Raw genomic sequence first — 17,051 nt, forward strand, 5'->3', positions numbered from 1 at the left:
TATACGTTCTCTCCTTTTTCTAAACCACAGATGAAGACACTCTGGCATCAGTCAGCCTTTACACACAGAGTAGACAAAATTGACCCCGTCAATCCAGAGGGCTAGCTTGTGCCTCTGAGCGCAGCTCAATTTAGAAATAGTCCGGGAGGCGCTGGGACTCAGAGACATGCCTCTGGGGCACAACTCCCTCCCCGTGGAGATTAAGCTCAGTCATTCCTTGTCTCGGCTGCATTCTCCCCACTCACCTGCTCGGGTTGCAGAGAGCAAGCCAGCATCTGGGGATCGAGGGGGTGCTTCTATTTCCCCACTCAGGTGTGCAGTCCCAACCTAGCCCAGAGGCGTGATCCAGCTCCCATGGCAGTCAGTCCTCGTTTCCATTTCTGCAATGCTTGATGGCAAAAAAAAATAAAAAAATAAAAAAACCAGTCCATTTCCCATTTCTCTAGATGGGACCCCCAGCGGGTGGGGAAAAGAGGGTGAGACATGAAGGAGGCAAAGGCTAAGTGTGCCATGACTCTGTGCTTCATTCACCTCTCACTTACCCCAGTGTAAATCAGGAATAATGCAACCCAAGCCAATAGGGTTATACTGGTGTAAAAGCCAGTGTGAGGGAGTGGAGAGTCAGGCCTGAGAACCCACAACCGTAGGTGGAGCCCGGATTATCATGCAGCAAGTTACATTTGTTACTGTAAATTGGCAAGCCCAATCTAGGTCTCAGAGGTACGACAGCTTGCAACACAGGCAAAGGGATGGAGTCAAAGAGGCGAAACGGTTTGACAGCAGAGATGGGGCCGTGCTGCAGAGATGGGATTTGGATCTGGATCCAAACTTTCCCCAAGTCGAGGGTGGTTCAGACACCAGGGTTTTGATTTGGCCTGTTATAGAGACACTAATTGCGGAGGTTGGATCTGGTTCCAAACTTGGCCAGAGTCCAAGGCTGTTCCAGTTCAGGGTTTGTCTAGCAACACATACTGCGCAGTCCTTCAGAACCGCTGTTCCCAACAGAGTTCGGTTCTGAGGGTTCTGCTGAGCCCCCCGAATTAGCCTGCATGAGCTGTACGGAGAGGATGAAATGAACTAAGTGCACTTTCCAATGTTACTTTGTTTCTTAACCAGAGGTGGGGAAACACCTTTCCTGCTCTCCTTTCCTTGCTGGCTTCTGGTGCAAAGAAACGATGTCCTCATCACCTTAATCACAGGTGGTTTGTGCCCTACCCCACTGCACGTCTCAACGGGCATCCTCCTTCTAATCGGCTGAGTCACACCCCTGCCTCCAGAGGCCACAGTTGGGTCAATGTCTGCTGGTGTGTCTGCTGGTGTGGCCATGCGTTTGCTGGGTCCCCTTCTGGGCACTGAGTTTTTACATACGACATGCACCATGTGTCTAGAGATCACAGCATCTACCACACCTTTTGCACTGGTGTCAGTGGGACCTTGGTAGTAATTCGTCAGCAGTCTCTTTCTCTGCAGAAGTGACTAAATGGGTCCCTGCGTCCTATGTCAAATCTGGCAGAAACCACTATGTTAAAAAGTTCATGCTAAGAGCTCATCCATTCTACAGCACTAAGGAATGTTTGCAGAATTCCCCTGTTCCCGGAAGACATGGAAGAAGGGTTTGTTTGTTTGTTTTTTTAGTGAATTGAATATTTTATTTTATTTTAATTTTTTGCCATTCACGTTGCACACAGACTCTGGTTGCTGGGGCTTGGAAAGGATCTCAGTATGTTGAGAGCTGTTGTCTGACATCACCTCTTCCTATTGGGTTGGGAACAGGAGGTGTTTAGGAAGTTGCAAGTCTTTCAAAGGACACTTAATAGCATGAGTCTCTTCAGGTTAGTAGAGAGAAGAGGAAAGAATCATGCTCCCGCTAACAATCGTCTCTGCAGTTCTGTGCTGTTGGGTAGTTAAAGGAATCACAGTCTCCTAACTGGTGCATAATCATTTTGCATGGAGTTCCATATTTGTAATGTTAGCCTCCAGATGCATCTTGGGACGACCAAGAAGTCATTAGATCTATTCTATCCAGCCAGTTTTAGCCTTTTTTATTTTTTCTTTTACTATAAAAAAAAGTAGATCTTTCCCATCTACACAACCTCGGAAGAAGCAGGCTCAAATCCGTTTCTCCGCACGGAGCCTGTCCAGGGAATTCCTGCTTTACTTGCACGTGTGAACATCGTAGACTCGTATGCATTCCTGGCAGCTGACGTAGCAGCACCAGTGGAAGATACAGTGGCACTTCTCTTTCCGTTTCTCAGTCCTTGTGTTGTGCCCGCGGCCGCAGCACAGAAGGTCGCATCCGTCTATCCCGTGGGAGGTGACATTGCAGATCCGGTCGCGGGTCCCAAAGGAGCCCGTCTCGGGGTTCGGCTCACAAAAGTTTGGTGAGTTCTCATAGTAAACCAGGTCTCTCTCAGTTGGGGCCTTGAAGAAGTTGTACTTGGGCCTGAGCGTCTCGACCCAGCCACGGGACTCCCGATGCTTCTCCACCACCATTTCAGAAGCGCTGTCGTACTTGTCCTTGAGATAGTCACCGATGACCCTGAAGTCTGGCTGGGACCACCAGCATGTCTTCACCTCACAGCTGCCTGACAGACCATGACATTTGCACTTCAGATGCATGTGATCAATAATGGACTAGAAAAGAGAGAAAAACGGAAGAGGGAAACTATTAGCCCATAATATGGATCAATAATACATTCTGTTATTTACCTAACACTTCTCATCCCAAAGAATCCTAGGCAGAGGTCTAGTTCCTCAGCTGGTGTAAACCAATTTAGTTTCATTAACTACACTGGTATACACCAGTCAGGGATTGGACGTGGTCTCCATAAAGTGCTTTCAATGACAGGTGAAGTCATTCCTGTACCCATGTGTGTAAATATTTCTATAGCTATATTCACACGCAAGGATCACTTTGCTCAGGAGGGAAATGCAGACACCTCTGAGGTGGAATACAGCAGCTTCTGAACGGCACTTAGCCAAGCCACATAATACTTTAGGACAGGGAGTGAAGAAGGATTCATAAGCCGATTTAAACTGCAGGGAGAATTCATGGGCGAAATGTGCTATGATTATCCAAACGACAATTTAGCCCGGTCATCAGAGCTCCCTTTTCTTGCAAAAGAGACTCAAGTCAAGGAGGAGAGTGTCACCTGCTGAATCACCAGTGCCACTTCCTGCTGAACCCTAAGATTTTCTTCACAGGCCTCTCAACAGTGTGTTGAGCAGGTCACACCTCGACAGCTGAGAGCACAGCTCGCAGTGTTGCCAATTCTTGCAATTTTATCACGAGCCTCATGGTAGTTGGTGTTTTCCTTAAGGCCCCAGCTCCTGGAGGCATGTGAATAGGTGAGAATCTCAGCTTTCATTTGAAAAAACAAAAAGTAAGTTTCTAGCCTCCCCTGCCCCCCAGGTTGCTAAAGGTACAGAAACCAGCAGGTAAATGAAAAGAACACAAAATGTATAATTATTTTTAAGCCAGTCTCATGATTTGAGAAGCCTGACTCTTGAGTTTTTTGAATGCTTGGTGTTGGCAATGCTGCATCTATGGGTGGCATGGTTACCAGATGGAGCGGGTGAATGTCAGTCCTGGTCTAAACGGAAGAAATCACCATTGGCTTCAATGAGACTTATATTTGCCTCACCCATGGCTGAAATTGATCCAAAGATTTCTAAGGCACTGCTCACCACCATTTCTGAGGTGGAAGATAGCCTGATACAATTTACTCAATAAGCTGTGTTATGCAGAGATGATCAGCAAATTTATGAATGCATGAACAGACTAGTACCAAGCTAAATCCAAAAGATTTGCCATGAATCAGCAACTACAATGTGTGATCAACATTTTCTGGGTGGTTTTTTTGTGCCCGTTAGGCAGCTTCATTCACTGCCAAGGAGATTGTAATTAGCGATGGGAGAACTGCAAAATGTTTGATTCATATAATCATCCAAATCTCAGTCAAAGCTTTTGGTCTGGAGATTGGATTTGAATTCTTATGAAAACTGGTTCCGACTTCCCCTACTGCTTAGTTTTATTAGCTGGAAATACTTGAATCCGGAGGATTGGAACTTGTGCACGTAATGAGTGTTAGCATGGTGTGAATGGAAAACATATGCTATTTCTGAAGCAACAGGATTTCAGTGTTAATGTTGTGCCATTTTCTTTCTGATCTATGATATTTGTAAGGGGCCTAAAACGGGATCGGAGTCTTGAGGATGGACTGAAGATGAAGATAGCCTGAACAAGAGCCTAAATTGTCACTGTTGAACTTACAGCTAATATTGTATCTTTTTATTGATTCACATTATGAGACAAATCCCTCATTTCCATCCTACCCAACTGTGTGGTAGTACTCTTTATCCCTGTCTTTTACTGCCATCAGAAATGCTGAGTAACCCATGGTACCCAGGACCCGATGGACAACTTTATGTCAAATGACCACAGGGACATGTCTTGCTTCCTTCTTCTGCTATTTAGTTGCTGCATCCCTCATTTTGTGGTGGGACTTCATCTTGAATTTTAAAGGTCTGTGCTCCACATCTTGGGCCAGATTCTCAGCTGGTGTAAACTGGAATAACTCCATTGGCTTCAATGGAGCTTCACCCATCTCCATCAGTTGAGGATCTCGCTCTGAGGTTTTGGCCTGTTCCGGACTGTGGTTACATACAGTAGTGGACTCCATATTGGAGGAGTGACTACTTTGTAGTCATATGTTTCTATGGAAGTGGATAGGCCCCACTCCTTCCCCCATTGTCAATAACAACTTAATAAGGGAGTAGGATCAGGTTAGCTATTTTGATTTTATGATTTAATTAAGTTTGGTCCCTATATAGGATGAACCATGAGGTCTCTCTGTAGGGGGGAAAGAACACGAAGCAACTTTTGTGAGGCATATAGTGGGGTGAGGGTTGGAGAAGTTAGCTCCAAGCCAAGAAAGTTTCCTGATGGTGCTAGGAAGCAGGTGTGCAGGATCGACAGACTGAAGCCTTGTCCTGAAATTGTCCAGTTGACAGCAAGCCCTTTCCCCCATGGCAGGTTGGTGCTAACCCCAGGCACTGAGAGTAAATATGGGGCTATTTTAGGCACCTGCTAGGTGTGAAGCGGCACAGAAACCAGGCTCTGAGCACAGGGAAGTCTGTATGTGATGACCATCCTCTTAGCTTTCATTTGGACTGAACCTAAGATCTTCAGAGCTGAGCACATGAGCTTCCGTGGCTTGAACTAAAGGCTAAGGCCCAGATCCTCAAAGGCATGCCCTCAATGGGAGTTAGGCACCTAAATGCCTTTGAGGATCTAGGCCTAAGACCCATAGCTGGCAGCTATAGCAGACTCATATCCTCTGCGGATCAGGCACAGAGGAGAATCTATAACACGCACTGGGCAGTAGGGGGCTACGGTGTTGAACCCAGTTCACCTGAGCTTCTTTTTGCCATTCACCTAGGATTTTCGGGGGTGCGGGTGGAAGGAAATGTTTTTAGGGGCTCAATAAAGTGAAACCGGATGGCCTTACTGTCCTCCCAGCTTCGTTGTTGTGCCTGTTCATGGCTGACCGAGCATCCGGCCTGTTCTCCCGGGCGTCCGCGAACTCTCGAGACACCATGGTCCCAAACTCCACGTCCTCGCTGCAGCCTCCCCATTTCCATCCTTCCCCGGGGGGCCCCTTGTGGCGGGTATCGCAGCCGCAGATGGTGGCCGAGCCCTCGGCACAGGATCTGGTCACCGCAAAAGCAACACCCGCGGAGGCGATGGCGTGGACGAAGGCCGACTCCCGGGTAGCTGTGGAAGAGGGAAGGATGCAGGGATCTGTTACTGAGTGGCGAACATGAGTGACCCTTCCCAAGGGACTGACATGAGCGCCTCCTCTGAAGAACCCAGCAGCAGGCTAGGAAACCTGCCTCCTGGCTTAATAATTCCATTTCCAGGCCGGGCCATTTCCAGCACTGGAAGACACAATGAGTCAGGACTGGCCCTGACTCAACACCCACTGAAGTCAGTGGAAAGTCTCCACCCAGTGGACTTTGGATCAGGCCCTAGTAAGCAAATGGCCAAATGGGGCTCTCTGTGTTCCAGCATCCAGCACTGATTCAGGTACATATAGACTGGACCCCAGTCACCCCCGTGGAAGGGGAGACGTCTCTTTGCTGCCAGACTCCACTCTCTGGCAGTGGGGCCAAGGCCAGATAAACCACACACTTTTCAGAGCCCTGTGACTAGCCCAGCCAGCCTTTTCAGGGCTCTGCAAATGGTGTGGCTGGTTCCATATCATGTTGGGGACTGCTGATGGTTGGCAGTTGGGAAAACACCAGGACGGCCTGCTATTCCAGCAGTCTGCTTCCCTCACCATGCACACCAAGTGTCACCCTCCTCATCTTTCCTCGAAACATGCTCTTTCCGCTACCTGACCAGCTCACCCGGATGCTGCGTCCAATACACTGCATCTTATAGAATCATAGAAATGCTGGGCAAGAAGTCATCCAGTCCAGCCCCCGCTGCTGAGGCCGGGCCGAGTATTTCTAGACCATCCCTGACAGATGTTTGTCCAGCCTGTTCTTAAAAACCTCCAGTGACGGGGATTCCACAACCTCCCTTAGAAGCCTATTTCAGAGCTTAACTACCCTTATAGTTAGAAAGTTTTTCCTAGTATCTAACCTAAATCTTCCTTGTTGCAGATTAAGCCCATCACTTCTTGTCCCACCTTCAGTGGACATGGAGAACAATTGATCAGAGTCCTCTTTATAACAGCTCTTACTATAGCTGAAGACTGTTATCAGGTTCCCCCTGTCTTCTTTTCTCAAGACTAAACATGCCCAATTTTTTAACCTTCTCTAAACCTTTGATCATTTTGGTTGCTCTCCTCTGGACTCTCACCAATTTCACTGCATCTTCCCTAAAGTGTGGCACCCAGAACTGGACACAGTGCTCCAGCTGAGGCCTCACCAGTGCTGAGTACAGCTGGACAATTACCTCCCCTGTCTTATGTACAACACTCTTATTAATACACCCCTGAATGATATTAGCCTTTTTTTTTTGCAGATGCATCACATTGTTCACTCTCATTCAATCTGTGATCCACTATAACCCCCAGATCTTTTTTCAGCAGTACTACCAACTACCCATTTATTCCTCAATCTGTAGTTGTGCATTTGAGTTTTCCTTCCTAAGTGAAGGACTTTTCATTTGTCTTTATTGAATTTCATCTGTTGAATTCAGACCAATTCTCTGCATTGTCAAGGTCATTTTAAATTCTAATCCTGTCCTTCAACTTGAATCTATCTAACTTATCTAAATATTCTTTAACCTGTTCTTTCCCTGGTTTGGCTTGCGTTCCTTCCCCTTTGCTGTTAATTCTAATTGTGTTGCATATCTGAACATCATGAACATTTTTCATGAAAATTGTAGCAAAATAGGCATTCAACTCATTAGCCTTCTTAATGTCATCCATAATAACTCTCCTTCTCTGCTAAGTAGAGGACCTACATTTTCTTAGTTTTTCTCTTGCTCCTAATATATTTAAATAACCTCTTCTTGTTGCCTTTTATGTCCCTTGCTAGGTGTAACTCATTTTGTGTCACTACATGGTTGTCCCATTCTTTTGTACTCATCCTTAGCAATTCATCCATGTTTCCACTTTCTGTAGTATTCCTTTTTGATTTTGAGGTCATTAAAGAGTTCCAGGTGGAGCCATATTGCCCTCTTACTGTGCTTCCTATCTTACTATAGCATCAGAATCGTTTGCAGTTGTACCTTCAAAATTGCCTCCTTGAGAAACTGGCAGCTTTCCTGAACTCCTTTCTCCCTTAGATTTTCTTACCATGGGACCTTACCTACCAGTTCTCTGCATTTGTTGAGATCTGCTTTTTTGAAGTCCATTGTCCTTACTCTGCTGCTCTTACTCCCGCCTCTCCTTAGCATCATGAAATCTATCATTTAATGGTCACTTTCACCCCAATTGCCTTCCACCTTCAGATTTGCTACCAATTCCTCCCTATTGATCAGAATCAAGTCTAAAATGACTGTCACTCTTGTTACATCCTCCATTTTCTGAAACATACATTTTTCCTTAATACATTCTAAGAATATACTGGACATTTTGTGTTTTGCCATATTACTTTTCTAACAGATGACTGGGTAGCTCAAGTCATCCATTATTACCAGGTCTTGTGTTTTGGATATTTCTGTGGTGTGTTCTAGAAATGCCTCATCCACCTCCTCTTCCTGATTGGTGGTTGCTAGTAGATCCCTACCATGACATCACCCCTATTCTTTATCCCTTTTATCTTTACCCAGAGAATTTCAACTGGTCTGCCTCTCACCTCCTTCTGGACCTCAGCACAAGTGTACATATTCTGGATATACAATGCAACACCTCATCACTTTTTATCCTGCTTGTCCTTCCTGAACAAGCGATACTCCTGTATACCAAAAGTCCAGTCATGAGACTTATCCCACCATGTCTGTGATGCCAAGTAAACCATAATTGAGCATATGTATTAATACTTCCAGTTCTTCCTGTTTATTCCTCATACTTATGTGTGCTTGAAGATTTGTCTATTTGCCCAATTCGGTGCCAGGTCCCTGAGCTACCTAAAAGGATTGTTGTCATGTCTGGCTCTTCACCTGGGAATGTTGGCGACAACCTTTTTAGCCTTTGGTTGGGTCAACTGAAAGGGGTTCTCATCATGAGGTTGAGTAGCTAAGTCTCTGGGAAGACCTTCCTTTATGCACTTCAGTGGTGGCAGATGACAGAACAAGGAGTAATGGTCTCAAGTTGCAGTGGGGGAGGTTTAGGTTGGATATTAGGGAAAACTTTTTCACTAGGAGGGTGATGAAGCACTGGAATGGGTTACCTAGGGAGGTGGTGGAATCTCCTTCCTTAGAGGTTTTTAAGGTCAGGCTTGACAAAGCCCTGGCTGGGATGATTTAGTGGGGGATTGGTCCTGCTTTGAGCAGGAGGTTGGACTAGATGACCTCCTGAGGTCCCTTCCAACCCTGATATTCTATGATTCTATGATTCACTTGAGCCATAACTAGAGTGGCTGGAGAACAATTCCATTACATGACAGCTTTCACATTTTGCTTTCATTCCACAGTGGAAGGATACAAAATTTTTCAAAATGTCTTTGTGAAAATGGAATAGTGTTGAAATATATAGCTTTGGATCGATAAGTTCAGCTTTCCAATTTGGGTCTTTCTCTCTCTTTGGAAGTGACCAGAGAGGCCGCCCTAGACCTCAGAAACCTTCCTGTCAAAATTGATATGTCTCCATGAAACCCAATGGAGCAGCATTTTTTGACAAAAAACATTTAATCTAAAAGGTTCCAACTGGCTCTGGTGTAGGGAAAACATGATGATCAATCATGATAATCCAGCCTCTTGGAGACCCTTTACAAATCTCCCTAACAAGCTGACTCCTTGTCTATGCAATCCCAGTTATCCAAACAAATTTGGTGTCACCCACGTTGTTTGGATAATCAGGATTGTTCTGTAATACAAATATAGCCACAGAGGCAGATTTTCAGCTAGTTTAAATTGGTGTAGATCCATTGACTTCAACGGCTCTATGCCATATTTACACCAGTTGATGATCTGGCTCAATAACTTTACTCGTCGGGTTTTTTTTGTGTTTTTTTTTTTTTGTACCAGATTTCGTGGACCTTAGTCCATTCTGATTGCTATGAATGGGAACATATGGCTTTAACTTCTGGCTGCTCAATCAGTTATTTGCACTTAGTAATATGGAGAGTATTTAACAAGCCAAGTCAAAACCCTAACATGTTCTCAGGATCGAAACCAATATTGCGTGTTAACAGAGAGGTCCTGACTAGCTTGAATACTTGAGCCAGAACCTGTGCATTGGCTCTTCTCTCTGGGATACTACCAAATTCAACAATATGCAAATAAAATAGCATGCAGGAAATTACAAGCAAAAGGCATGAGCAATGTCCTGGAACACAACTTCAGCATGCTTATAAAGGTTAGAAAGTCACTGAGTGCATACAAGTAAGGGAGAAGATACTTTTATTCAAGCATGTGTAACACCGACAGACCCCGGTTGTCGGCGGGCAGGATCGAACCTGGGACCCCTGGAGCTAAATGCATGAGCTAAAAGCCACATGGCCCTTAGCTAAAGCTTTAGAGCAGACTGATTAATCTGTAAGTGGTCTCGGTGCCACAGCACCATTCCCACATGTGTGTAGTTTACACATGTACAGAAACTCTTCAGCTCTGGAGGTATTTTTTATTCTTTTCCTTAACAATAACTTCAGGTTTTATATAGCACTTCTCATGTGGAAAGATCCCAGAGCACTTTACAGACTATACATGTAAGGGTTGCTCAACGGCCAGTGAAATGCAACTGCCTCTAGGGTGGAACACAGCAGCTGTTTAACAGCATGCAACAGGAAGTGAACAGCACCGTAACCAATTGTAACTACATGAGAAATTGAGTCAGGCAGAGTGTAGTTGAAATCTGGCCCAGAGCACTGAGGTTAACAATCCCACTTTTGAGATAATGCCAGGGGATCTTTTAATGACCACGTGGGATTGAGACATTGGATTTGCATCTCATCTCTCACCTCTAACTTTAGGCTGGGACAGTGGGCTCAGTATTGATGCACATAGAAGAGTGCCATCTAGTGAATCACTTCCTGCAACATATTCGGTCTGAGGACCTTCATCCAATTACTAAGCAGACTTGACCCTGTTGAGCTTTGGAGAACTCACCAGGTCATAGCCTCAGGCGGTGTGGCTGCAGGAATGGAGAAGGAGTGCATAGAGATACAGATAAGCAGAAGGAAAGCATGCACTTGTAATGGAAATGAGGGGTTATTAAGGTGCCATATAAAAATGCAAGAAACTTAGTAAAGATAAGAGGAGAGTGCAATGCATTTGTCAGCGAGCCTCATTCCTCTCTGGGTGGTTCTGGTAGCAGGAGACAGGCAGCTCGTTACAACTTGAAGAGGGCTTCTGGAAAGTCAGCTGGTAGGAGAAGGTTAATGGGGATGTAGGCTTAAGAGCATTTTAACTACTGTTTACCCCTGCAGCAGAAGGTCACTGAGTCTCTGGCTTCGGCACATTAAAATCTCATATTGCTCACAATGGTGGCTGAGATTTTCAAAAGTGACTTAGTAATTTTGTCTGCTGCAATCTTTTAAGTGCCTAATTTTAGACAATTCAAAGGGGGCTGAGTCTCAGAAGGTGGGCGCTCGGCACTTTCTGAAAGTCAGAGCCCTCGAAGATGTCTGAAACTGGGCCCCTAAGATATAGGCACTCAAAATCACTAGCCACTTTTCAGAGGGGTAGCTGTGTTAGTCTGTATCCACAAAAATAATGAGGAATCTGGTGGCACTTTAAAGACTAACAGATTTAGTTGCATCTCCATGCATCTGAAGAAGTGAGTTTTTACCCATGAAAGCTTATGCCCAAATAAATCTGTTAGTCTTTAAGGTGCTACCAGACTCGTTTTTCTAGCCATTTTTGAAATTCTTGCCCATAGTATCTTGAGGTTCTATCCCCCAGAACTTCCCAACTGCATGCTCCATGCAGGACATTCCTGATCCAGCCAGAGACATGTGGGCAGAGGGGGAAAGTGATATTATCAGCAAGAAGTAAGGAAGACTAGGAGTCAGGAGACCTGAGGTTTTATTTCCAGTTCTTATGCAGGCTTCCTCTGTGACCTTGAGCAAGTCACCTAATCTCTCTCTGTCCCTCAGCTTCCTTATCAGGAACATAGCGGACAATCAGACTTATCTCCCAGGGAGTTTGCAAGGCTAAATTTGTTGATGTTTATAGAGTGTCTTGGATGGAAGATGCAAAGTATCATTACAGCTCAGTGTTGACTGGTGCGATGGTAAAAACGGAGGAATGTCTCTTTAAAAAGAAAGAGATGAGGGGTAACCTGATGTGAACATGAGATCTGAATAATCCTTGAAAAAGGGAAGGTAAGAGAAACTGACAGGAGGATAGGATACCCCTGGGCTAAGGTTGGTGATCTTCCTGAGAGTAAGTTAATGAGAAGTATATTGTAGTGGCCGACTAGGAATTTCAAATGGTCACTGTGCTTTGTGCTGTAGATGCTCTGAACATCACAGCAGTGGTGAGGACAGAAAGCAGATTATCCTGCCTTAAACTCTTTCAGCTTTCACTGTAAAAGGCCTATGACACACAGTAGGATTCCACTCAGCAGAGGGCAGTGGAATAGTGTCTCTCTTACATATACATGTAAGTAGTCAGTTGGCTACAGCCAATATTATATTCCATTGAAAAGCGACCTATGGAGAGGTCAAGGGTCTCATTAAAAGGAGATTTATAATATTTAATATCCTTCATATATTTTTAATAGCCTAAGTGACTTGGGCACCTTACTCTCCTTGACTTCCAATGGCTGTGAATTCGACTGGTGGCAGGGCACCTAGGAGTTAGCTATTGCAGCACCTAAGCATCCTTTGTGATTCTAGTCCTTGGTAGCTTAGCTTGAGTGATAGAGGTCACTGCTGGAGGTTGGAGGCTCAAATCCTGCTGTTTAGTGCATCTCAAATGCTGCACATGCTTAGGGGATTTTAGGCGGGAAAAGTCACTGAGAAATGGACAGACACAAAATGAAACAGAATTCTTGGTGCACCATGCACCAGTCCCTCCTGTTCTCTGGCTGTGGCATACCATCGGTGAGTCTCCGGAGGGCTGTAATACGTTGGTATAATTCTGGCTGTTGGGCTTGGGACGGGGGTGGCTGGATGGTACTTAATGGCCTGTGATATAGACAAGGTTACACTAGATAGTTTGGCCTTCATCTCTATGACTCTAAATGGTAGGCCTCAGAGGGTGAAAAAATCTCGACTATGTCCTCCAGTCCATTGTTTCCTGCCCATGAAATGTATTTAGACACAACAAATCCTGCATCTTGGCAGGGGGTTAGACTAGATGACCCTTGAGGTCCCTTCTGACCCCATGGTTCCATGGTTCTGTGACTACCCTACAACATAGTGTCTGAATTTAGTTTAAAATGACCCAAGTGATGGGACTTTCAACCCCTCCTTTGGAAAACTATTTCACTGTATAAAAAGAAGCCCTCTTTTAAAAAAAACCATAGTCCCCTGCCATCAAAATAACTCCGTGCACCAGTTCAAATCAATAGGCTCCATGAATGCTCTTTCAAATGAAGGGTCCTTTGAATGTATTCACATTGTTGTTATTTATCTGTAACATCAAACAAGATTGGTCCTTCATTGTGCTAGGCATGGGTGGCGGGTGAATGCGCCATTGGGTGAGGTTAGTCCCTGGCCCTTTCCCCTCTGCCCAAGGCCCCGCCCCATCTCTTCCAGCCCCCCTCCCGCGCCAGAGCTTGGAGCACACCGCCCCCTCCCCTCCATGGCCACTGGCTCCCCTGTGTGCCCTCAGCCTCAGCGTGCTGGGGTGGGTGGCGCGGCCGGAGCGCCCCCGGCCCCAGAGCGCTGGGTGGGCAGCGTGGTCCCAGTGTCCCCAGCATTGGACGGATGGGTGGTGCTGGGCCTTGTGCTCACCAGCCCTAGCCTGCTTGCCTCAGACTCTTGGCTGGACACCGAAGAGTGGGAAGGGAACTGGAAGCAGGCAGGAGGGGTCCTGGGAGTGGAGCATGGGCAGGGGGTTATGCTATGCACCTAAGCTATCCGCCTAGGGCTGCCAACCCTCCAGGATTGGCCTGGAGTCTCCAGGAATTAAAGATTAATCTTGAATTAAAGATTATGTCATGTGATTAAATCTCCAATAATACGTCCAACCAAAACTGGCAACCCTATACGCGCCATCTATTGTGCTAGGCACTGTACAAACACATAGTGAGAGACAGTCCCTGCCCCAGAGCTTGCAGTTAAAACAGACGAGAAAAACGGGGCCGGGGGGTGGGGGAGAGAAGAGGGAGAAGCAGAGGCCCATGGAGTTGAGGTGATTTGCCAAAAGTCTCACAGTTGACGAGTGGCAGAGATGAGTACAGAATCCTGAGTCCTAGCCCTTAAATAACAGAATTGCCAACAAATGATTGAAACCACTCTATCTGCAGTAAAAACAACGAGGAGTCCTTGTGGCACTTTAGAGACTAACACATTTAGTTGGGCATAAGCTTTCCTGGGCTAAAACCCACTTCCACTCCATGCATCTGATGAAGTGGGTTTTAGCCCACGAAAGCTTAGGCCCAAATTAATTTGTTAGTCTCTAAAGTGCCACAAGGACTCCTCGTTGTTTTTGCTGATACAGACTAACACAGCTACCACTCTGAAATCTGTCTGCAGTGGGGTTCTTGATTTCCCGCTGGCAGGTTAACGCTCCTCGTGCCACTTTTCCTCTCACCCCAGCTGTACACATACTCTGAAAACCTTGCCAAGTTGGAGACTGACGTGAGGTTTTTTTGTTCAAGTGTCAGAAAAACTAGGGATCGTCAAACACAAATGCTGAGAGCTCATTTGGTTCCACTAATGGCCAATCAATTTGGAATTGAAACAGGGAAACACAGGACTCCTTTAGGCAGGGTATAGACAGGCTATGGAACCCTGCTGCAGGGAGTTACCAAGTGACTCATAGTGGCTAGATTTTTAGAAGGGCTTTGACTAGATGATTTCTTATGCACCAACAACATTCGTAGCCAGATGGACTTGTCCCATGATACATGTAATGCTCAAGCATCCTGAAAATAGTAAATATTTTTTACTAGGAAATAGCCTGTAATTTGTAATTGTGCTGAACACAAATACAGACCATCTACCAGGGATGTAGAGGAGAATGTTTGGGTGGAAGGATCTACACAAGGGAGCAGGCTAAGGGATGCATGTGTGAGAATCTCTGCTAAGCAAAAGGCATAGCTGCTGTGGTCTATGAGCATACCATAGTGTCCTGACCTGTGACATGGCCAGTTCGTCCCTGTTTGTAGTTATGCAAGCTGATAAGGATAATCAAAGCTCAAGCTCCGGGGTGTAAGCTGATTGCTCTAGGGCTCTTAGAATGGAAATTCCCTCCTTCTTTCCCAAGTACAGGGTGGCATGACTAGCTAGGAACCCTGTGTGCTTCTTTTATTCCTTTGAAGCGTCTGGTGTTAGCCAGTGGTGACTTAGCTGCCGCGGCCGCGCTGTAACGTGGGCAGTGTACACATGCCCTTAGATGGATCAATGGTTTGGTGTGGTTATAGGAGGCATTGGTTGGGAATTTTCCAAGACAGCATTTTTGGTAGAAAAAGGCCAGTTCATCGAAAGTGAAACTGTCCACAGGAAACTGGCACATTCAGTGAATTTCTTGACTTGAAAAACATGTGGTTAAGAAAGTTTGTAACTAGTCAAAACATCCCAACATTTTAACCCTGTCTAAACCAACAGTTTCAGTTTTCCAGTTCCAAAGAGTTTTGGTTTTGAATTTAAGCTAATTCTACTCCAAAATGTTTTTTTTTGTTTTTTTTTTAAAGCTTCAAATTCAAAACAAACTGTTTCAATTGCCCTGAACCAAATTCTTTTTCTGGCTTTTCAGTTCACAACATCTTTTGAAATTTTGACTTCTCAGCTTGATGCAGGATGGGAAAAATTACTGAAATCTCGACGTTTTTCACAGGATGAGAAAAACATTTTCCTCCCAGCTCTCGTTATAGCAAACGTTATTCTACTAGATCTGTGGGGAATTTTTAAAATGTGCCATTATGTGCAAGGTCCGTGCAGTTTTATGAATGGAGAAACTGAGGCAGGGGAGGTAAGTGACTCGCCTGGGTTTCTCTTCTGTAGTTGCAGGCAACAGGATATTGCAGTGGTTGGGCTCTGATCCTTCTGTCACCCTCCAAATACATAGACTACAGGAGAATGTGTCGACTTGATTTTCTACTCACATTATTTTTACACTAGTGCAACATTATTTGCTTCATGAATCATAGAAAGGTAGGACTGGAAGGGACCTCGAGAAATCAGCAAGTTAATACCCCAAGGATCAAGGAAACCTAGACCATCCCTGACAGGTGGTTGTCCAACCTGTTCTTAAAAACCTCCAGTGACAGGGATGGCTACAACCTCCGTTGGAAGCCTATTTCAGAGCTTAAGTAACCTTACCGTTAGAAAGTTTTTCTTATATCTAACCTACATCTCCCATGCTGCAGATTAAGCCCATCACTTCATGTCCCACCTTCAGTGGATATGGAGAACAGTTGATCGCAGTCCTCTTTATAACAGCCCTTAAAATATTTGAAGACTGTTATCAGGTCTTTGCTTAGTCTTCTTTTCCCAAGACTAAACATGCCCAGGTTTTTCAGCCCTTCCTCATAGGTCAGGTTTTCTAAACCTTTGATCATTTTGTTATTCTCTTCTGAACTCTCTCCAACGTGTCCACATCCTTCCTAAAGTGTGGTGCCCAGTATTGGACATGGTACTCCAGCTGAGGCCTCACCAGTGCTGAGTAGAGCCAGACAATTACCACCCAGATCTTATGTAAGACACTCTTGTTAACACACCTTGAAGATCAGCCTCTTTTTTAGCTGCATCACATTGTTGACTCATATTCGATTTGTGAGCCACTATAACCCCCAGATCCTCTTCAGCAATCTTACCCCCTAGACAGTGGGTCCCCATTTTGTAGTTATTCACTTGATTTTTCCTTCCTACATCAAGTACTTTGCACTTGTCTCTACTGAATTTCATCTTGTTGATTTCGGACCAGTTGTCCAATTTGTCAAGGTCATTTTGAATTCTAATCCTGTCCTCTAAAGTGCTCGCAACCCCTCCTAGCCTGGTGACATGTGCAGATTGTATAAACATACTCTCCACTCCATTATCCAAGTCATTAATGAAAATATTGAATAGTACTGAACCCAGGACTGATCCCTGCGGGACCCCACTAGATATGCCCTCTCGTTTTCACAGTGAACCATTGATATCAACTCTTGGAGTACTCTCGTTCAACCAGTTTTGCACCTGCCACGCCGTGATTTCATCTAGACCGCAATTCCCTGATTTGCTTGTGAGCATGCTATGTGGGATTGTGTCAAAGCCTTACTACAATCAATAGCTTCAGTGGTTTAATCCTGATTTACACCAGTGTGAGTGAGTAAGGAATT

The 17,051-nt window shown here is 45.2% G+C and overlaps 1 protein-coding gene across 1 annotated transcript in view; it reads right to left on the bottom strand.

Annotated features, from left to right (window-relative positions):
* Positions 1-972: 972 nt before the first annotated feature.
* Positions 973-17,051, bottom strand: part of WNT3A (Wnt family member 3A) — a 116,715-nt gene continuing 100,636 nt past the window's right edge. The window contains exons 3-4 of the mRNA XM_074946437.1: positions 5,511-5,776; positions 973-2,634 (exon numbers count right to left, since the gene is read on the bottom strand). Coding sequence (XP_074802538.1) covers positions 2,155-2,634; positions 5,511-5,776 — 746 coding nt within the window. The 3' untranslated portion in view covers positions 973-2,154. The remainder of the gene's footprint in view (positions 2,635-5,510; positions 5,777-17,051) is intronic.

This window comes from Natator depressus, chromosome 2 (assembly GCF_965152275.1).
Source record: "Natator depressus isolate rNatDep1 chromosome 2, rNatDep2.hap1, whole genome shotgun sequence".
Lineage (NCBI taxonomy): Eukaryota > Metazoa > Chordata > Testudines > Cheloniidae > Natator > Natator depressus.